General features: G+C 61.5%; 1 protein-coding gene across 2 annotated transcripts; it reads left to right on the top strand.

Moving 5' to 3' along the window:
* The first annotated feature begins 1,942 nt into the window (after nucleotides 1–1,942).
* Nucleotides 1,943–16,511, top strand: MXD4 (MAX dimerization protein 4). 2 transcript variants are annotated; one of them, XM_030314359.1, is made up of 6 exons: nucleotides 1,946–2,089; nucleotides 2,193–2,292; nucleotides 5,894–5,923; nucleotides 11,651–11,765; nucleotides 12,751–12,913; nucleotides 13,172–16,511. In XM_030314359.1, the coding sequence occupies exons 1-6, from the start codon at nucleotides 2,026–2,028 to the stop codon at nucleotides 13,327–13,329; spliced, it is 630 nt and encodes a 209-aa protein (XP_030170219.1). In that variant the 5' UTR covers nucleotides 1,946–2,025; the 3' UTR covers nucleotides 13,330–16,511. The 2 variants fall into 2 exon arrangements, with proteins under 2 accessions (XP_030170220.1, XP_030170219.1); XM_030314360.1 differs by lacking the exon at nucleotides 5,894–5,923 and having other exon boundaries at nucleotides 1,943–2,089.
* The last annotated feature ends 4,374 nt before the right edge of the window (nucleotides 16,512–20,885 follow it).

Here is a 20,885-nt window from a genome sequence, read left to right on the forward strand (position 1 = left end):
ACACCTGGCCCTTTGCCCAGCCGGCCGTGGAACAGAGCAGCCCTCGTGCCCCACGGCAGTTAGTAGGGTGGGCATCCAGCAGGAGCACTCACCCTAGGCAAGGTGCCGGCTTTAGGACTGGGGCCAGCACATAGCAGGGATGAAGGGACTCTGCAAAATACCAGCCACCAGGTGGTAAGCCTGGGGTTCTACCTCCTAGGCCCCCCAACTCTGAATGCATCTGCCCCTCCCCAGAGTTGGGCACTCTCCTTTATCCTGCACAGCTCTTAGGGGCTGTGCCCTGGTTCTGGGGTAATTGTGGGGCATGAGCAGGAAAGGCTGGGGTTAACATCAAGACAGCCCACGCAGGGCTGTCTAATGGCAGGTTCCGAGTGCCTGGCTGGGTCCTGCTGAGCTCTGCTGGGGTCTTGTAGGGAGGACAACACACCCCTAACCCCATTTCTCAGATCACACAGCTGGGCTCCCACCCCCAGCAAATAGCGTTAGGTCAGGAGGTGGCTTGGTCTTCCTGCTCCTGTGTCACCAGGCCTGGGTCACATTTGTGGGAGCACCAATATCAATGCTACTGGGATTTCCAGGAGACACCAGGCAGTCCCTAAACCTCAGGATCCCTTAACCATAAATCGGGAATTCAGAAATGCACAAGGAAATGGTGTATAAAACATCCAATAGATCCTAGGATGGAAAGTAGAGATTTTTATAGTTTTTGTTCTGTTTCGTTGGCAGTAGCAATGCCCCCTTTAGAGGTTTGGGCAGGGTCAGGGCAGGGGTCCAGCCACCTTATCCCCACACTCTCCAGCCTGCTGGGCCCCTCCTCAGGAGTTGCCAGGCCACGAGTCTCAACAACCAGTGAGAAGGAAGACCAAAGGGAACTGAGGCCAGTCTGGGGATGCCTCCAGGCTGCCAGTCCCTGCTCCTACGGAATCAGTTTAGGGTCAGGGGCCACTAGGGCCACCCAAGTGCAAGGAGTTTGATGAGGGGCTCGCTCCTCTCCCAAGGAGGGCAACTCTCTTCCCTAGAAAGCGCTTCCTTGGAAAGTCTTGGAATGTCTCCACTCTTCGGACCAGACACGAGCACGCAGCCCTCCACTCTTGGGAAACCCTCGGGACCGTGGCAGCAGATCTCTGCCCCTTCCTTCAGGCCTGGGGTCCACTGGGCAGCTCTGAGGGGCCCTCCCTCTCTGGGTCTCTGCCCGTTGAGATGTGGCTCAAGATCTGACTCTTGGGCTCTGACCCTCTACGTCCCTCCTCCAAGCTCCGGTCTTTCCTGGGGTCACTCTGTGTCGCTTTGCAGCCCATAAGACACCCCCGAAGAGAGCACGAGGTCCCGTGCTCCCGCGGAGCCAGTGCTGTGGCTGTTCCAGGGCGACAGGTTCCTGCACACGACGTGCAGACCCGGCGGACAGGCCAGGCGCACGCGACACCTCCCGCACCCTGACCAGTCCAGGGGCGCCGGTCCGGTGGCTTGCGGTGCCACCGCGCTCCGCTTCCTCCCGGCAACGCGTCCGGCCGCGGCGCCCTCATTGGCCGCGCGCCCCGCAGCCGGCCATTGGTCCGCGGTCCCTATTTTACATAGACCGTTCTGGGCCAATCGGCGCACGGCGCCTACTTATCATGCACGCCGGCCGCCAGTCAGCGAGCGCGGGGGCCGGGCCACCACGTGCTGTTGCTAAGCTTGGGCTTCTAAATTGTTACTACCGCGGCGGGCCTATCGGAACCGAGCTTCGCATCTGTCAACATTCTCGGCCCGGCCCGAGGCGTTCGGCCAGCTCCCATTGGCCCCGGCCCGGCCTAGCGCCCGCCCCCGGACCCGGAGCGCCGGCCCCCATTGGCTGCGTCGGCCGCCGCTCGCCTTATGTGTCAATTTGAGGGCCCGAGGCGGAGGGTGGCGGCCGAGCGCGCTGGGAGTCCGCGGGAGTCGGGGAAGTGGGGCCGCCGGGCGCGCGGGGCGGGCGGCTAGCGGAGCCGGCCGGAGAGGGCCGGGCAGCGGCCGCCGCCGTCCCGGAGCGCGCGGGCGGGCAGGAGGATGGAGCTAAATTCCCTGCTGATCCTGCTGGAGGCGGCCGAGTACCTGGAGCGCAGGGACCGAGGTAGCGCCCGCGCCCCTTTGTGCGTCGGGCCGCGGGCGGGCGGGCGGCGGCGGCGGGGCCGGGGCCGGGGCGGGGGCCCGCTGACCGCGCCGTCTGTCCGCAGAGGCCGAGCACGGCTACGCCTCGGTGCTGCCCTTCGACGGCGACTTCGCCAGGAAGAAGACAAAGGCGGCCGGCCTGGTGCGCAAGGCCCCGAACAACAGGTACCGCCCCCCCAGCCCCCGCGCGGCCGCCCCCCGCCCGGCCCGGCGCCCGGGGTCGCCCCCCCCCCCCCGAGCGCCCTCCCGCGGCCCCGACCCCCGGTCCGCAGCCCGGCCGCGGCCGCGCGCCCCGGCGGCCAGCCTGGAGGAGGAGGCGCGCCGGGGCCGCGGCCGCGGCCCCGCCCGGCCGGCCCCGCCCGCGCCGTCGCCATCTTCCCGCGGGCCGCGCCTCCTCGGCCTCTCGCGTAAACAGTGCCACGCGTACAGCGCCAGCCGCTCGGGGTCTCCTCCCGCAGCCGCTCCCCGCTCCCAAGTTGTTCTGGACTTTTCCGGGCAGGAAAAAAGTTGTCATTGGGCGCTGGCCGGTGCCCCCGTGAGTCCAGGGAAACTGAGGCTCGGTGCAGAGCAGCGTGGGACCGCTCGCCCTGACCTCTGCTTGCCGCGGGTGGGTGGGCCGCACCTCTCCTGCGGCTGGGCTGAGGACCCCTACCCCCAGGGGCCTGGACAAAGAGGGCGCCCGGAGGCCTTGCCTGGGCCGCCACCCGTCCCACCGCTCCTGCCCCTCTCCTGACACAAGTGAAAGTGCAGCGACAAGTGTAGGGTTCCTTTCTTTGGGACAGGAGGCCTTTTTTAAGGGGAGCTGGAAGAGGTGCGGGCCGCCGTGCAGCAGCCCTCCGGGTGCCAGCGATCCCCACCCCCTCCCCTGGCCTCGTTCCCAGGCTGTGGAACGCAAAGCCGGGGTACACATCCCTGCAGGGGCATGGGGACCCTGAGCTAGGGCTCCCACGGGGTTCCCCTCTCCCCGCTGCCATGAGGACCACAGCACACCTGGCACTGTCTGGGGGCCCACTTTGGCTCTGGACCATGTCACCACGCTGGGAGCTGCTCTTGCAGGGGGCTTCGGGGCCCCTTGGCAGAGGGTGCGGCTCATTCCTGTGGCCTGCCTCTTCTTGGGAAACAGAAAGGCTGGCACAGGGACCCATCTCCTGTGACGTCCTGGCGCCCCGGGCCTGGCAAGGAATCGGTGGAGTCTCCATCTGCCCTGGCTGGACGAGCCTCTGAGTCCCAGCCCCTGGTCCCCTGCTGAGGGCAGTTTGGGAAGGGATACGTGAAGGAAGGGGGGGGAGCACCACTGCCTCAGGCCTCCTCAGGGAGCTAGCCAGGCCCGTGCTGTTGGCTCTCATTGCCCCCAGTGCCATGGCACCCCTGGAGAACTCCGTGACGTGACCTTGGACTCCCATGGGGTACCCAAAAGCGATCACCAGAATTCTCTCTAAGATTCTCTGAAGAGGGCCCCTTATGCACGGAGTGGTTCACGTAGGTGCTAATATTCACCCAACCCGGGAAGGAGGTGTTATTTTTATCCCCATTTTAAGGCTGAGGAAACTGAGGCATAGACCAGTTGAATTACTTGCCTGGCCCCCTGTCCCGTCTCTGGGACTCCCGTTCTGCAGTGGGGTCCTGGCCTTCTACATTCTGCAGGATGGAGATCTTGAGCTCACTGGGAAGGGAATGAGAGGTCTACTGGGCTGCGTTGCACCTCCCTGCTGCTCCTCTGGGCAGAGCCTGCCGCTCCCAGTGTCTCAGGCCCCTACGGCTCACAGTGATGGTCCCTCCAGGCTGTCCTGGCCCAGCTGGGCCTCAGCCAACCCAGACCAGGGCCTAAGGCAGAGCAGGGCCCAGAGGGTTCGGGACCCTGACTTGGCAGGGCAGTCCCAGCCTGCAAGGCTTCTGTGTCCCACCAAGATGAGGGAAAAGGATGGGCACGGCTGGGACCGGGGTGAGGCGTGAATAGTGGGGCAGGAGGGTGACATGTGTGGGGAGGCCTCACAATTGCCAGAGCTCCAGGAAGGGCTCTTGGGAACAATGGTTCAGCAAGAGAGGCCTAGAGCCAGCCTGCTGGGGCTCAGGTCTTACAAGGACATGGGTAGAGGAGTATCTACCTGGAGGCGTTGATGTGGGGTGTGAACCGGTGATGCCAGGAATGTGCTTAGTAAAGCTCCAGCCGTGGGTCCACCCCCACCCCTAGCCCCAGTACGAAGCATGCGTAAGACAGGGCATTCCTGGACCCATGTTACAAACCCCCCAGGAGGCTAGCACAGGTGTCTGGGAGGAGTCCCAGGCGGGGCTCTGGGCCTCTCTCCCTACTCCCGGCTAGCCAAGGAGTGTTCCTCTCTCTCCAGGATGGGGTCCAGCCCAGACTGTGAGGGGGTGGCCAGGCCGGTTGCTCTACACTGAAGGACACTCCCTGACCCTTATATCCTTCACACGTGGGCAGACCCACGCTGGCGGGCTGTTGTTCAGGCCTCGAGGAGCCTGACAGCTCTGCTCCCTCCTGGTCCTGGCCAGCCCTGACAGGGGTTCCAAAGCTCCTTGCCCAACCCTTGTGACCAGCAGGCCCTTGAGCCCCCCAGAACCCAGGTCTGGAGGCTCTCCTCAAGCTGCAGAGGGGAGGCCCCAGTTGGCTCTGATGGGGCCATGAACCATGGTGGATAGCAGAGGCACGAAGGCTGGGCAGGCGCTCCGGCTCGTGGGGTGGGGACGGGAGACACCTAATCCAGAGTTCCTGGAGCGGGAGAGTGAGGGCGGGCAGGCAGAGGTCAGCAGAAGCTCCAGGAAGGAGTGAGGGGTGGGGGACACGGCATCCAATCTGGGTGTGCCCCGAGGTGGCCGGAGCCCTCTGCTCACATGGGAGGGAGCCTGGCAGGCCTCGGAGTCCTGGCTGTCCGTGGGGGTCCCCGCCTGGACTGGGAGAATGATCTAGAACGGGGAGATTGGCCCTGCTGCGTTGCTGCTCTGCAGGGCAGATGTGGTGGCACTGCCCACTGGAGTGCTCAGGACTCTGTACCCCTGTCTGAATGGGCCAGATGGGCAAGGCTTGAGCAGCAGATGGGGCCACCGTTCCCAGGGAGGCCAAGACCGTGGCCCCAGAGGGAAGCAGAAGGGCCAGCCTCAGTGTCCCTCCTGCCCACTGGGCCAGGAAGCATCCAGGTATCAGAGCCCTGGGCTGAGGGCTCTTGGGCTGGGTCTGCTCTGTCCCCCGATGTCCCCGCTGGTGTGAGCTGTGATCTTGCAGGTGGGAGAGCCCAACACGGTGAGGATGTTGCTATGTATGGCTGGGGTTGTCAGGACAGCACCACCCTGCGTCCTGAAGTCCTGGCCTCTGTGCTCACCTGCAGCTGGGTCCCTGTGGCTCCAGAGACACTGCTGGCCTCCGGGAGTGTGGGGTGGAGAAGGCTGGTGGCTTAGTGCCTGGTAGACCTTGGGAACACAGGGTGGGTCAGTCCTAGAACCTTCTGGAAGGGGTCCTGGACCTTCCTGCTGGCAAGAGTCCCCACATGTCTCACTAAGTAAGTCAGGCAGTCCTGGACACCCCTGGACATGACTGCACTTCTGTGTCTCCTGTCCTTGTCACTCAGTGCGAGGTTCCCCCAGCCTTTGGTCAGCAGTGCTCACCTGCCCAGCACTCCCCATCCCGAGCCGTCCTGGGACCCACACCCTCCCTGCCACCATCTTGCAGGTTCCTGAGTCCCTGAGTAGAGCTGTCATTCTTGTGCTTTGGTGGTCAGCAGAGTGAGCTCTGTCTTTCTGTCTCTCTAAACAGGTCCTCACACAATGAACTAGAAAAGCACAGGTAAGTGATCCCCTGTCCCTGCCCCCCAGGCCCCACGTTGGCCACCTGACGTGTCCTACCTATCCTCCTGCTGAAGGGATGCTGTGGCCGCACTCGCATCCACCTGCTGTGCCCTGGGTGTGGCCACCTGCACTGCCAGGCCGTGCCCTTGCTTGGGAAGGGTCAGTCTTGAAGGAGGAGTCAGGCTCCGGTCTCAGGCACTGCCGTGCCAGCAGGCAGAGACCGGGGCCTGTGCCCTGCTCATGAGAGCTCAGGTGGGGGTGAGCGGCTAGGGACGGGCCCCCTGTGCTATGTGGCAGTCAGGGCCAGCTCCCTGGAGGAGAAGATCCATCTAATTCGGGGCATTTGCTGCCTTTGGGAGCAGCTTTTGAGCTCTCAGGACACTGGTCTCCAGCCAGGAGGGTTCAGCCCTCTCAGTCTGGGGTTCCTTAGTTTAGGGTCCCTTGCACTGTGGGGTGTGCCTTCCAAGGAGCTCCCACTGGTCTTATCTGGGGGCAGTGGGAAGGGCAGCCGGGCTCTGGCCATGTGGGCCTGAGGGAAAGCTCCGGGCCCAGGCTGGATCCCGGGACACCCACCTGCCAGCTGCAGGGCCCGGTCTGCTCTGGGTTCTCCGAGGAGTGGGAGGGCTTGGGGTGAGAAGTGGGGAAGGGGCAGTAGGGCCGGCCCAGGTCGGCCCCAGAGCCCTCCCAGGTGCCCCTAGCCTGGGTGCTACAGGCCTTGTCGTGCCCTCGGGGGCTCCACGACCCTGCACCTTCTCTGACGAAGGGACGAGACCCAGGCAGGCTAGGCCCTGCCGACAGGTGGCCTTGCAGCTGGCCTTAGCAGGGTGGTGCAGCTGTGGGTGGGTCCTGGGATGCCTTGTGGTAGCTTCTTCCTGACCCTCGCTCCCATCTGTGAAGTGGGCCAGTTCTTTCCTTCCTTCTTGGGTCCGTATTGGGCGGTAGTGGGGGTGTGCAAGGTAAAAACTCCAGCCTGCCCTGGGAAAGCTTGGAGCATAGCCAGTTTTCTGTGCCCCCCTCCCCCTCCCCCTCCGGGGACGCCCACAGCAGCGCCAGCTTCCTCTCCCCTGGGATCCAGCCCTCGGCTGGGTGGGCGCTGGGTGGGGACAGGACGCTGTGTTCTTTGGAGGAACCGTACTTCCTGGACTGGTCCTGTGTGATTGAGGGGTTCCCAAGAGACCGTGGAGGTGGGGCAGGTGGGGGGGCCCTGGGGTTCCTCCCAGGCTGGAAGACATGGCCAGCCTCACTGGGACCCAGGAGCCTGGACAGGCATGTGGGGACGCTCTAGAAAAGGCTTCCTGGGGGTGGTGTCTGGAAAAACAGCCCCTCAGTTCAGACAGAGGGGATGACACGAAGGGAGTATGGGTGGCAAGGGCATGGCTGCCTATGGAGGGGGACACGTTGCTAGCCTTGACCCCTACAGCTGCCCCTTGGCCTTGGCCTCAGTCACCTTCTCCCAAAGCGTGCCCCTAGGCTGGGCCTCGGGGGGCTCTTTCCAGACACCGGAGCAGGACAGACAGGTGGCCTGAGGTCCGTGTACACTCCCCCATCCCGATGCGGGGCGTGTGCTCCTGGCTGGCCATGAGGGGCCCACAGTCTTGGAGCTTGGGACCTGGTCAGGCCCCGGGTCACAGCTGTGCCTGTGCCGGTGCTGGATGCTCCTGGCCGCTGGCCACGGGCAGGAACGGAGCAGCTGGCTGGGTCACCGGCTCCGCACGTTGCCCTCCCTGGAGGCGTGCCTGCGTCGGGCCTGTGGGGCATCCCCCGGCGTGTTCTCCGAGCCAGCCCGGTCAAGCTGAGGCCCGCCCTGCCCGTTCCTTCCCCGTCGTCCCTTCTTCTCTTGTGGAACGCTGCTCTAGTGCTCTGCTCCTGACCCCAGGCCTGGGGGTCGTGGAAGTCAGATGTTTCTTGGCAGGATGACCCCCCCCACCCCCCCCCCCCCCGCACCAGCTCAGCTCCAGGATTTAGGTTTTGTGTGTGGAGGGGTGGGGGGCCCCCTGCAGGGGCTGCCATGCCACGTCTGCCTGACACAGTGGCTCACCGTCTCTAGAAACCCCACAACTGGAAGGTGCGGGAGCACATGAGGGGAGAATGGGGCACCCTTGCTTCTCGTCACACCTGCTGAGGGAGCCACAGTTTGGTGCCTCTCCGTGCTGCCTCTTCTCGGACTGCCGGGCCCGGGGTGGCCCGGAGCGTGGCCCTGTGGAGCTGGGCCCCTGCCCCTCGGGTGCCGGGGGATGCGGCATGGGAGCCCTGGGTCTTCCTCTGAGGAGCAGGGTCTTGTGGTGGGAAGCGGGCAAGGCCTGGGTCAAGAGCCAGGCCGTGGCCGGCTGCCAGAGACAGAGCTGCTCTTAACAGACTGCAGTGATTCCCAGAGGCGGGTTCTGGCCCCAGAATCCACACAGGGTTCCTTCAGGAAGTGGTGAATTTTCAAAGCTCCCAGGAATGCCGGGGACAGCCACGGGGCACTGGCAGAGGGCCTGCGGCGCTGTGGCAGCCCCAGAGGCGGGCTGCAGGGCCCCGGCACCCCTTCCAGCTGCAGAGAGGTCATGGGGCAGCCCGCTCCCCGCAGGGGTGGGGCATGGGGTTCCTTCCCCGGGCCCCACAGCCGGCGCTGGTTCCCACCCCGCCGAGGCTGCCCTCCTGGCCCAGCGCTCCTCTGGAGCTGGGTGGGCGCGCTGTCCAGTGGTAAACGTTGCACGGCTGTGGTCCAGCGGGCTCTCCTTGTCTCTTGAGAAGCCTCTGCTTTGGGATTTCTAAAGCAGTCCGTCCACGTTCGTTCCTCGCTGACGCCCGTGGGCCTCCCGGCTCCCCCCTCAGAGTCAGCCATCCCAGGCGGCTGGGAGGCCGCACCTGCTCCCTCCTCCTCCGCACGGATACTAACTTGGATAAGAATGGGACCTTGTCATCTGCTCTTTCTAACCTGACCTTTCACCGGACACCACGTGAGTGTCCACCTGTGTCGTGCGTTCCTCTCCGCCTCCTGGTCCCAGCGCCCGCACGGGCACGCGTGCTGCCTGCACTGTTAGGGGCGGCCCTCTGGTTGACGCAGGCCGGGCCACAGCGAGTGTCGGTAAACGTGCACCTTTGCATCCGTGGGGGGCAGTCCGGTGGGACCCGGATCCTACAAGTGCAGGTGCTGGTCAAGGGTTTGGGTCGCCGCGGCGGCCCTCAGCGCTGTCGTCCCTGTTCGCTCTCCCTGAACAAAGCGCAGACGGGCCCGTGCGCCGCCTGAGAGCCGGCCGGTCCTTTCCAGTCTGGCCCAGACGCCCGCCCGCCCGCCCGCCCTGCTTGGTCCTCAGTTCCTAGAGTGCTGGGAGACCGACTCGGTTTTGTGCTAGCTTAGCAGTCTGTGCTCTGCAACTTGCCTGTTTGCGTCCTTTGCCCGTTTTCCACATTAAGATACTCCTCTCTTTGTTTTTGATGTGTATGAGCTCAAAATGTCACGGATACTAACCATTTGTCTTTTATGTGTATCACAGATACTTTTCCACTGTTGTTCGTCTTTCGGCTGTGTTTTTTTCTTTCTTGTACAAATGTCTCTTTCTGATTGTAAAAGTAATATGTGGTGTTTTTTGGTTTTTTTTTTTAGCGTAGAAAACTTGGAAAATATAAAAACAAATAACTAAAAGACACAAACCGTAAAGCCAAAGAAATAAACGTTGCCAACCGCATCACCTGGAGACGCATGCCTCCTGCTCTTCATTGTGTCCTGTTGAGTCTCTTGTGTGCGTCTGCTGTTTTATTTTTTTAAACAATGCTGGGTGACCTGTCACACACGTGGTTCCGTACGCTGATGTTGTCACTGAGCGTTTGTGACGCAGGAATGTAGAGCACACTGAGAGGATGGTATGGTTGTCTCTGGGTGGTGGAATCTGGGCTACTTTTCTGCTGATCGGCAGTTTCTGATTTTGCACAAAGATCACGTGCTGCTTACGTAATTAAGCAGCAGATTGTAAGAATTGACATTTGCTCTAGAGTAGGTGGACAAGGGGACCCCACTTGTGAACTTAGCACGGACGGCAGGACAGGAGGGCCCCCGGGGGAGAGGGTGACGCTCTCATTGCCGACCCCTCCTTGAGCACAGAGTGTGGTGTGCAGCCTGCCCCTGTGTTCCTGGCCCCGTTTTCAGCAGGGCAGAGGGGATGCTCCACCCACTTGGAGGTGAGGGAGCGGAGGTTCCCGGACTCCAGGGGGTCATGCATGCCCCCTTCCCTAGCCCTGTGTCTGCATGGAGGCGGGCGCTTATCTCTGAAGGTCCTCCAGCCTCCAGGCAGAGCATGGGCTGCTCCGTACGTAGGTCCCTGGTGCCTGGGCTGCTCAGGTCCTGGCCCCGTGTGGCCTCGTGGCAGAGCACGGCGTCAGTCCTGTGTCCTGGAAGTTCTTCCTGACTCAGGCCCACCTGGCCCACCCTAGGTGCTGGGGTGTGGGGTGGGGAGGTGCCCTCTCAGTGGGGGTGCTGTGTGGACAGGGGTGGCAGACGTAGGGCCAGGGGGTCCGTGTACAGCCAGCCTTCCTCCTACAGGGCGGGGCTGTTAGTTGCTGTTCTACAGAGGGGGTCCTGCCCTGCACCCAGCTGCCCCCTCTCTCCCCAGGCCTTGGATGCCCCTCAGAAGTGGCCATCGCTGCCCACTCTCCTCCCGGGCTCTCTAAGGCTAAGCAAGGCTGTGGCACATAGGGGATAGAGGTGAAAATAAGAGACGGCCACGGTTGGCACTTTGAGGGAAGGGGCATGTGCTGGCTGTGGTGATTGGGCACTCGGGCGACAGGCTGTCTCACAAAGAACTCCTACCCCTCGCCCTCAAGGGTCCTCCTTTCAGAGCGGAGCCCCAGCAGAGCATCGCGGCTGGACAGCGTGTTGGGGCTCTGGCGCCTTGCACGTACTGAGGAGGGGCCGTCACGTGGATGGGGCAATGGCCCCAGGCCATCGCGGTGGCCACAGCGTCCTTTAGGATGCACCGTGGTCACCTTAGTCTCTGCCAGCCTGCCCTCCCCGGATGAGATGAGCCAGGAAGGCCGTGTCTCTGCAAGGGTGGATCCAGGCCAACCGCCCCGCCCCCGCCCCCAACCTGAGACCCCTACGTCAACAGTGCCACTGGCTCTTAGGAGTGCAGTTTTGTGAAACTCTGCCTTCGTCTGCCCGAACACAGGGACGAAATCTGGAATGAAGCTGTTTCTTCTAAGGGAAACCAAATTTGGGGTGGAGGGTCTGGTCCTCAGCCCTCCATGACCCCAATAGACTTGTGTTTCTGTGGTGACGTGACCAGAGACCACCCTGAACTTGGCAAGGTGGAATGCCAATCTTGTCTCGGGCCCCCTTGGACCTCTGGGAGCAGTCTGACCAGGACCCTAACCCTGCTGTCCCCGGTCGTCCCCTGACCTCCTGGATCCACTGTGGAGGATAGTGGCAGCAGGGTGAGCCAGGGCTCTGAAGGCGGTGCCTGGCGGTGGCTTTCTGAGGCCCTGGGGGCCGTGGTGGGCTGGCTGCGCGGGCCCTGGCCATAGGCTCTCCTCCTCTGTTGGGGCACCCAGAAGGCAGGTGCCTGGCTGCTCCGGGGAAGCTGCCAGCCAGGCTGGGAGGGGAGCCCTGGACCCTCAGCAGGTCCGTGCAGGAGTCTGGCTGGCTGCCTCTTGTGCCCTCAGACCTCCCAGGCCTCTCTGCTGCCATTGCCATTGTCCCCGTCGGCTGTGCCACTCTGGCCTGACGGTTCTGTGTCTCCTCTTTCAGACGAGCCAAGCTCAGGCTCTATCTGGAGCAGCTCAAGCAGCTGGTGCCCCTGGGCCCTGACAGCACCCGCCACACCACGCTGAGCCTCCTGAAGCGTGCCAAGATGCACATCAAGGTAAGTAGGACGGTGCCCCCGCTGCTGCCCCTGGTCTGACCCCATCCCGTCCCGTGCACCCTGGGGGAGTGACCAGGGGGCCTGAGGGGAGCCGCCTAGCAGGTGCACATCGGGGACCCCTGGGGGTGTCTGGTGGTAGGTGGGCGGTGCTTGGCCACGGGGGATGCTGAAGGTTGAGGTGGTCACGGGCACGTGCTGGGTTTTATTGGGAGGTGGGGGGTGGGTAGGAGGTAGCCATGCCAGGCTGGGGGAGGTGTGGTCCTCGGGGGCCCTGGGCTGTGAAGGGGCAGCAGCTAGACGGAGACGTGGGGCCAGGAAGGGCAGGATAGGAAGCCGGCAGCCCAGGGGTTGAGAGGTTCTGGATAGAAGGTGGGGTTGGTCTCCTGGGGTAGGCCCCCAAGGCCTCGAGACAGACCTGCTGGTTTGGGGGGGGGGGGGGGATCTTGGGACACTTGGGCAAACCAGGGTGGGTCTCAGTGTCCTCAAGAGATCCTCAAAGCTCCCAGGCCAGCACAGGCAGGGGGGCTGGAGCTTTGAGAGAGGTAGAGTCAGTGCCCTGGGGCCTCACAGAGCAGCAACAGCTCCAGCAGGGAAGGTATGGAGAGGGAAGAGGGCAGGCAGGGGGTGAGCGGATGTCAGGAGTATGGGGGACAGCGGGGGCAAGACTGCTGAGGGCGGCTGTCCTCCAGGAGGTGGTGCTAGCCCAGGGCCCACGCGTTACTTGGCTCGGCCAAGGTGTCTAGTGGCTGTGGGTCGTCTGGGGCCAGTCAGCACACACAGAGAACGGGCCTGGAGGGGTGAGGAGGGGGCTCATCGGGACTTTGGGCCCCACGGGCACTGGGCACCCTGTGGCCCCTGGCCGTTGGGGGGGGGTGTGCGGGATGAGAACCCGCCCCTGCACCCCAGTTCCTGGTAGGGGATGGTCCCCGGGTCCCCCCATCCCCGCAGCTCACAGCTCCCCTCGCCCCCCCCCCCCCGCCCCCAGAAACTGGAGGAGCAGGACCGCCGGGCGCTGAGCATCAAGGAGCAGCTGCAGCGGGAACACCGCTTCCTAAAGCGGCGCCTGGAGCAGCTGTCGGTGCAGAGCCTGGAGCGCGTGCGCACAGACAGCACAGGCTCCGCCGTCTCCACCGACGACTCGGAGCAAGGTGGGGGCGTGGGAGCGGCCCCTGGGTGGGGACGATGGCCGCTGTGTGTCCCCGGCGCTGTCCGAGCGCTCCGAGTGTGGTAGCGGAAGTGGTGCCATGTGGAGGGAGAGGCACGGAGGCCGGGAGCCCCATCCCTCCCCCACGCCCCGCCCCCGGAGCCTCTGCGTCCTCCAGGAAGGGTGGAGATCGGCCCTAACTCTGAAGGGGGCCCCCGGCCGGCGCCTCGGTTTCTGATCCTGCCGTCTCTGTTCTCCCCAGAAGTGGACGTAGAGGGCATGGAGTTTGGCCCTGGTGAGCTGGACAGTGTTGGCAGCAGCAGTGACGTGGAGGGCCACTACAGCCTGCAGAGGGGCGGCTGCAGCGACGGGGGCTACGGGCCCCCCTGCCGGCGGCCTGGCCGCCCCGGCCTCTCGTAGGCCCAGCGCCCTCAGCTCCTTGGCCCGCCTGCCTGCCCGGCCAAGCGTGCCAGCCCTCCAGTCCTCGAAAGCCTCTCCGCGGGCCCGCTGCTGTGCCATTCTGGAAGCTCCAGCTGCCGCCTGGGCTGCCCGCCTCCGCCGCCTGCCGGTCAGGGCCCACTGTGCTGCCCACCCCTCCCAGCTGGGCAGGGACCCCTGCAGGGAGGCGGGGCCCAGCTCCCACATCCCGGAGCCCAGCGTAGCCGCCCACGGTCTGTTCTCAGATTCCTAATCATTCCAGAAGTATTAAATATCATTGCTGCAAATCCCGGCGGGCACCGTGTGAGGGGCTTAATGACCACTGCGGGGAGCTCAGACCCCGACCCTGGATCCCAGGAGAAAGGAAGGAGTGGACCGAGGAAGGAAGGAAGGCGTGGCTCTCCGTCCGTCTGTCCGTCTGTGTGTCAGTCCACGTAGGCTCCTGAGGCCTGGATGGAGGGACCCATGAAGGGCGGGACTCGGGTGAGCACCCTGGGGCAAGTGGGCGGAGAGGGGCCTTTGCACCCCACAGGTGTCGAGCAAGCGCTGGGCTCCTGGGGGCAGGCCAGGCCCCCCCCTTCCAAGCTTCTGCTCTGTTAGGTCCCTCAGATGTACACACGCACATGCCTAGGCACACACACCCACACGCGCATACACACACACACACACACACACACGCAGACACACATCGTCACTGGACCCAGAGGATACACATCATGGGGAGGTAGGCCTTCAAGGGTCATCTGGGCAAGCTCTGGTGTGCCTGTGCCTGTGCCTGGCTCCCCCTCCCCCCCCTGGCTCACTGGCCCTGTTTGCACTGGGCAGAGGGCTTCTCCTCCTGGCCGGGGCTGGAGTGCGCTGGGGACGGCAGGCTGAAGCCACTGAGGCCTCAGGAGGCTTTCTCATCTACCTTTGAAAGAAAAAAAGCAAAAAAAAAAAAAAAAAAAAAAAAAAATTGCTGCACTGCCCAGCAGCCCAGAACAGGGCTCCCAGGAAAAAGGCTTTTTCCCAAAAACAAAAGAGAAACATTTTTAAAAGAGAAAAAAGCTCTAAAGACTCCCCGCCAAGTGACATCAGCGTGTGCCGCCTCAATTTCCTGTACGAGATTTTTGTACTCTATTTTCCTAGCCGTTGCTGTGTCCTTGTTTGCTGAGGGGTGGGAGTGACCCAGCGTCTCAGGGACTCGTCTTGTATGTCACCTTCGTCCAAGTGTGCCTTGTGTCCCGTGTCTGGCCCCGCCCCGCCCACCACCACCAGCATCTCCCTTGTGGCTCAAGGGGCGCCCCTGGCCTGCCCAGCACGTGCCCTCCTAGCTTCCTCCCCCGGCAGCAGCCCCTCCCAGCAGCCTCGGCTGGCTTCCTGCCGGGCCAGGTGGGGAGGGGGGGGGATCGTGCGCAGCTTTCTGTCACCTGGCCCCCTGGTGACCCAGCACCCCAGTATCGCTGTGCCCGGGGCCTGGTGAAGAGCCGGCTAACCAGAGAAATAGGTTCTCAGCTGTACCCAGCTTGAACCGTCCCTGCTCCCCTGGCCTGGGGTGAGGGCCCCTGATTTCAGAAATAGGCAGCTGATGAGGACAGCCCTTCACCCTGGTAGCCAGGCCGGGGCCTTAGGAGGCTTCTCCTGGCCTTTTGTTCCCGAAGCCCTTGTCCACACAGCAATATTTGGGTGGCGTGCTGTGGGGCCGCCCCGCCGCAGTGTCTGCTTCCCTCTCTGGTGCGTTGTAACCAATTTCCAGACTGGGGGGGGGGCGGGGGGAAGCTGGTGTTTATTTTCGGTCACGCTGGTAGACGCGCCAGGGTGAGTAGCCTACTGAGGCAGAAGGGGGTTCCTGGAAACGGCTCTGGCACAGAACCTGTCCTGCAGAGGCTCAGGATGGCGAGTGAAGAGCAGGCTCATGGGAGACAGCGCAGGGACTGGGGAGACTGTCCAGACATCTTGCTGGTGGTTGCGAGGGAACCTGTTCTATCCTGTCTCCTTCCAGTGTCACTGGGGGTCTAGAGTGCCTAGGGTGGCTCCCGTCTGCCCGAGCACGTCCACAGAGAGCTTCTTGTGAGCATCTGGCGCACTCCGAGGCAGGAGTGCGCGAGTTGAAGATCCTGCTGTGGGGGGCACAAGTCCAGGCCCCTGGGGCGGTCTGTGTGCAGAATTCATAAAGTACCAGCTCCCCCAGTACCCCAGCCAGCAGGGTCATCTCCAGGTGACCAACTGTGGCCCTCCCTCAGCTGACCTTCTGGCGGCTCAGCCTGTGGCTTCTCAGGCTGTGGTTCCTACCTGGGCCAGGGAGTTGACCTCCCTGGCCACCTAGGGGCCTGTGCTCCCAGAGGCCCCTCCCTGCCACCAGCAGACACGTTGGGGGTGGTCCTCGGGGCCAGGGTGTGGTGCTAGGAGTTACACATCCATTCTCTCCTCCCTCTGGCCTTTTGCACAGGTTAGCTGTTGCTGGTGGCCACAGAGACCCAGAGGGGGCCCTGCTGAGGCCGCGTCGGATAACTGAGCACTGTTGAGTCTATAGAAGCAGATGGGACCAGAACGGGGTTGCAGGGGTGCCTGCACTCTCTATCCGTGTGCCCTCCCACACCTCTGTGGGCCATTGTGGCACTGGGTGGCCAGGATCCTGGAGTCCCAGGCTCATGTTTGGGTCCCCACCCTCACTGGGAGGTGGCCCCTGTACACCAGGCCACTACTGCCCAGTGCGGGCCCAGCTGGCTGGGAAGACTGCAAGAAGGCTTCTCTTCCTTGGAGCTCTGGGTCCACCTTTGCATTTTGGGTCTGGGAGGCCCGGGGCCCGAGCCAGCTCTCTTGGGCTGATGGGGCTGTGTGCCCAACGAAGGCCCTGAGGACCCGTGCCCTCCTGTCTGCCCCAGACAATCCCCATCTGCTGAGCGAGGCAGGCTTCCCCCACTCTCCCACCCCCTGCCTCTCTGGATCAGCTAACCTGGGGACCCCTCCCCATAGCTGGGCACACAGAACTCTGACCCCGGGCCACATCTAGGGCAGGTTCTGTGCCAGAGTCTGGGGCTTCCCGGGGGGCCTGGCACTGGCCAGGATAGCGTGTTACAAGATCCTCACTGGAGAGAATTGGGCCACCCACCAGCCTGTTCACCGGGAGGGACTGTGCTGTACCATTCTGTCTTTGTAATATAAATACAGATTTTTATACCTCACCCCTGTGGCTTCCAGTTCTTTCCATCACCATATTTGTCTCCCCTCCTCTCGGCCTCCTTAGGGAGCCCAAGCCCACTGGTGACCTTGGCAGCCTTTGCTGCCCTGCCCACAGCTTGTTTTCAGGGAGTCCCGACAGACCATGATCCTTCCCCGCTGCAACTGGCCACCACTGAGACTCCACCCTCACAGCTGCCTCCCTGGGCAGTCACACCTGCAGCTGAATGAAGGTGGACCCCCTTCCCCTCCCCCAAGCGGACACACACACACACACACACACACCATCGGCCAACCAGGTGCTCTTACTGCTGGCATTCAGGTTTTGCTCCCGGCCCTGGTGCGGGGACCTTGGGATGGTCAGCCTTAGGGTGGATACCGGGTGTTCGCATCCAGATGCCCTTTCCACGCAGCCGCCGTCGGCTGCCAGGGATGCACCTTGATAAACCTTCCTTGGATCTGCCCTCATTGTCCCCAGAATATCTCCGGCGGGGCCCTTGCCTGCTGTTCTCAGGACCTGCTGTGCAGGGTGAGGGTGTGAAGTGGTGTGACCCCAGCACGGGCAGCTGGGGGATGAAATGCTGGCAGCGGGGAGCTGCGTAGCCAGCTAGCCGGAACAGGACTTCCCGGAGAGCTTGGGGTGCCTGCAGCGGACATGCAGCCGCACACGTTGGGGATGGCTCAGTGAGACCCCCCAGCAGGTTTGGGGGTGTCTGGGAGAGGACCTGCGGGGACCTCAGGAAGGAATGTGGGTTCCTCCTCCCTCCTGCAACAGGCAGCAGCACTCTGGCCTCTCGACCTGGGTGAGTCCGCCTGAGGGCACCTTTGGAAAACAAGGGAATCCCTCCTAGGAATGCAGCTGGGGCTTTGGGTCCGGATGTACATTCCAAATATTGCCAGGACTTAAAATCACTACCACCTTTTACTGACTGCATGAGGGCCCCAGAAATTAGAGCTTGATGTCCTCACGCTGGGCCCATCTCACACAGGAAACCGAGGCTCAGAGAAGGTACCCACCTTCCCCAAGTCACCCGCTGGAGCGGGGTGGGCCTGGGATCTGACCCTGGTCCTCTGGGGAACCCCTCCCCCCCCCCCCAGATTCCACGTCAGCGCCCCTCCAGGGAGACGACCCCCTCCATCCCAGCCCCCCCTCCCAAAGTCTCCTCGGCAGCCAGCTTGACCCCCGGTGGTCTTGCTCCTCCCACAGCCTCCAGAATTAACCCCAGGTGCCTGCCTTCTCCCCATGGGCTCCTGGCACTCCTACGCTGGCTTCCCCCTGGCCAGAAGTCTGCACTCACCAGCGCCCCCAGCCCCCAGCGCCACTCTGGGACCTGCTCCTGTGCCCCTTCCCGCACACTTCGGCCAGGATTGTGGCCGCCCAAATTGGGCGTTGGTCTAATCTGGGCCCGTCTGGAGGCAAGGCCCCATGCATGCTGTTTCCTTTCCTCTGTTCCCAGTCCCTAGCCAGGTCAGGCCTCTAGTGCAGGCTAGCCCCACAAGGATCTTTCCAGAATGTAAATGTTATGCCACTTGTCCATTCAGCTCGCAGTGGCTCTCAACTGCCTCCGCATTGCCTTCTGCCTCCTCAGCCTGTCTTCAGGCCCTTCATGAGACCCCAACCCCCCTCCCAGGCTCCTCACTGCCCCCTTCCTCTGTGCCCTCTTACACCCAAACCCTTCCCATCCCCAGTTGAAGGAACTATCTTGGCGAGCTCCTGGCCCCAACTTGCTCCTGAGTGTGAGGACTGAGTTTTTACCTCCGTTACGTGATATCAACGTGATGGAAGACAAAACCACTTTCCTCCCGCCCACCCTCCTCCTCTGCTTTCTTCTGAGCGGGAAGGATTAATAGGGAGAACAGAAAGAAGTACCACCTTCTTGCTCAGCTGGAAACTGAGGGTCATCCAAACTCTGGCCCTCAGGCCCCAGGGTTCTGCCCTTGCATGAACCCAGCCGAACCTTTACTCCTCCTCTCCCCAGTGCACGGGAGGCTCCCTGCATCTGTCTTTTGCCACCTTTTTGTCACTTTTGTTACTGCAGAGTCAGACTTCTAACACATGTCTGAGAATGTCACTCACCTGCCTGGCCCCCACCCCTCACTGCTTGAAGAATGGAGTCCCATTACTACTGAAAACTACATCTAGGAACACATGATCGTTAGCATCAGACTGCAGCTTAAACATATATAAAAACATATTGTCCAAAACCTAAAATACTTAAAAAAAATTTTTTTTAATGTTTATTTCTGAGAGAGCGGGGGGGGGGGGCAGAGAGAGAGAGTGGGGGACAGAGAATCTGAGGCAGGTTCCATGCTGACAGCAGACAGCCTGACGCGGGGCTCGAACTCACGAACCATGAGATCATGACCTGAGCCAAAGTCGGACACTTAACTGACTGAGTCACCAGGCTCCCCTAAGAAATTTTTAAAGTTTATTAACTTTGAAAGAGAGAGAGAGAGTACACGTGTGTGCACACATGCGTGTCCAAGTGGGAGAAAGGCAAAGAGAGAGACGATCTTAGGTAGGGTCCACGGTCAACACGGAGCCCCATTCGGTCAGCATGGAACCCTATTTGGGGCTCCATCTCATGGGATCACGACCTGAGTGGAAATCAAGAGTCTGATGCTCAACCGACTGGACCACCCGGGCGTCCCCTTAAATACTTTTTAGTATCAGCAGGAGAAAAAGATTCCTACAGGAAGGAGAAAAGGAGACACAGCCGTCGGTGAACCCCCTTGCTGCTTGCAGTTGTGTGTCGAGGCTGCTTAGTCCCCTGTGCTGCCCCCCCCCCCGTTTCCTTGGGGAAGCCTCCTTCAGGGGTTCCCTTCATCTTCTGACTCTGCAAGGGCCCCACTAAAACCCCAAATGAGTTTTATTGGAGGAAAGAAACTTTGTCTTGGAAATAAGTGTAATACACTTGCTTTCCTGAATCCCAAATGCAGCCTCAAATGCAGAAGTGCCCCTAGAAAGTCATGTTTTTAAAAGCTTCCTGAGTGCATAATTAAACCTGATGTGTGCGTGGTTTGTATTCTGGGAGCTGATAACATTGTGATTTCTACTGTATATTTTTACGGCTTTTTTTTTTTTTTGGCCCCATAAACATCTTTCAAACAAATAACTATGGACGGCAATTCAAAATCATATGGAGAATTTGTGGCCCAGGAATTGACCCAGGAGTCACGAGGAAAAATGGGCTTCTAGAACAGCTTCACAGGCCTCATCTCCAGTCCCTCACCCTCCTGTCCCTTGGAGCATCTTTCAAAAACGCAGTCCCTTGGGGCGCCTGGGTGCCTCAGCCAGTTAAGTGTCCGACTTCAGCTCACAGTGGGTGGGTTGGAGCCCCGCATCCGGCTCTGTGCTGACAGCTCTGAGCCTGGAGCCTTCTTCCGATTCTGTCTCTCCTTCTCTCTCTGCCCCTCCCCTGCTGGTGCTCTGTCTGTCTGTCTCTCTCTCAAAAATAAATAAACATTAAAAAAAAAAAAAGTCCCTTTTCTTTTTTCTCCTCTTTTCTCCTCTGAGTTCCTCCTCACAGTCTATAAACATCCCAAGTTCCTCTCATCTTGAAACAAAACAAACCCAAACCCTCCCCCACCCTACCCTACATTCCCACCCCCCTCATCTCGTGTCCGTCTGCTCCTCTCCCTCCCTCAATCTTTGCCTCCTCAGCAAAATGTCCTGAAGGCCCTGTCTGCACAGCCTCCACTTCCTCCCTCCAAGCCTCTCAGCTTCTGTTCAGGGGGACCCCTCCCCCGCCCCCTCCATGAGTTCCCATCCCCGCCCCGCCCCCCCCCCCCCCCAACCCCCGGGGTCGGTGGCAAAGGGAGTCCTCCTGGTCCAGGGTCTCTAACCCTGTCCTCCGACTCACCAACTCGACTGTCTCCTCCCTAGTCCAGCATCACCTTGTTTCAGGCGGGGTACCAATCTGTGAACTTTCTTCCCCTGTAATATCTGCTTTTGAGATCATTTTAGCCTTTACTGTCTTTTGGAAGAGGAAAAGTAAAAAGTGAAACAAATGAAGGATTCATAAGCAGTATCTTCAACTCTGCCCCTCCCCCGCTCATGCTCTGTCTCTCAAAAATAAACATTAACATTTTTTTTGAAAAAAAAAAAAAGTATCTTCAACCCGAGATTAATTCATGATATGTCTTAGACCATTCTTTTTTCTCCCCTTAAAAATATTAAAAGTTATCCAGAAAGACTTCTGCCCTTCTACTGTCCCACTAGCCTAGGACATCTCTAACCAACCACCTTCGGGTCACCTGATGCGGGGGCTGGAGAGAGTACTACGTAGTCACTACTTTTAGACGTTCATCTGTGGAAGACTAGTAAGAGAGAGGCGCGTGAACGCTGCCAGGCCCCAACAGTAACCCCGCAGGTCCGC

This window comes from Lynx canadensis, chromosome B1 (assembly GCF_007474595.2).
Source record: "Lynx canadensis isolate LIC74 chromosome B1, mLynCan4.pri.v2, whole genome shotgun sequence".
In the NCBI taxonomy this organism is placed as follows: Eukaryota; Metazoa; Chordata; class Mammalia; order Carnivora; family Felidae; genus Lynx; species Lynx canadensis.

What these genes read in the sequence shown, in the direction of transcription:
- MXD4 (XM_030314359.1), top strand. Translation starts at nt 2,026, where the DNA reads ATGGAGCTAAATTCCCTGCTGATCCTGCTGGAGGCGGCCGAGTACCTG. An exon ending in CCTGGAGCGCAGGGACCGAG is followed by an intron (nt 2,090 to 2,192) that starts GTAGCGCCCGCG and finishes GTCTGTCCGCAG; the next exon opens with AGGCCGAGCACGGCTACGCC. An exon ending in CGCAAGGCCCCGAACAACAG is followed by an intron (nt 2,293 to 5,893) that starts GTACCGCCCCCC and finishes CTCTCTAAACAG; the next exon opens with GTCCTCACACAATGAACTAG.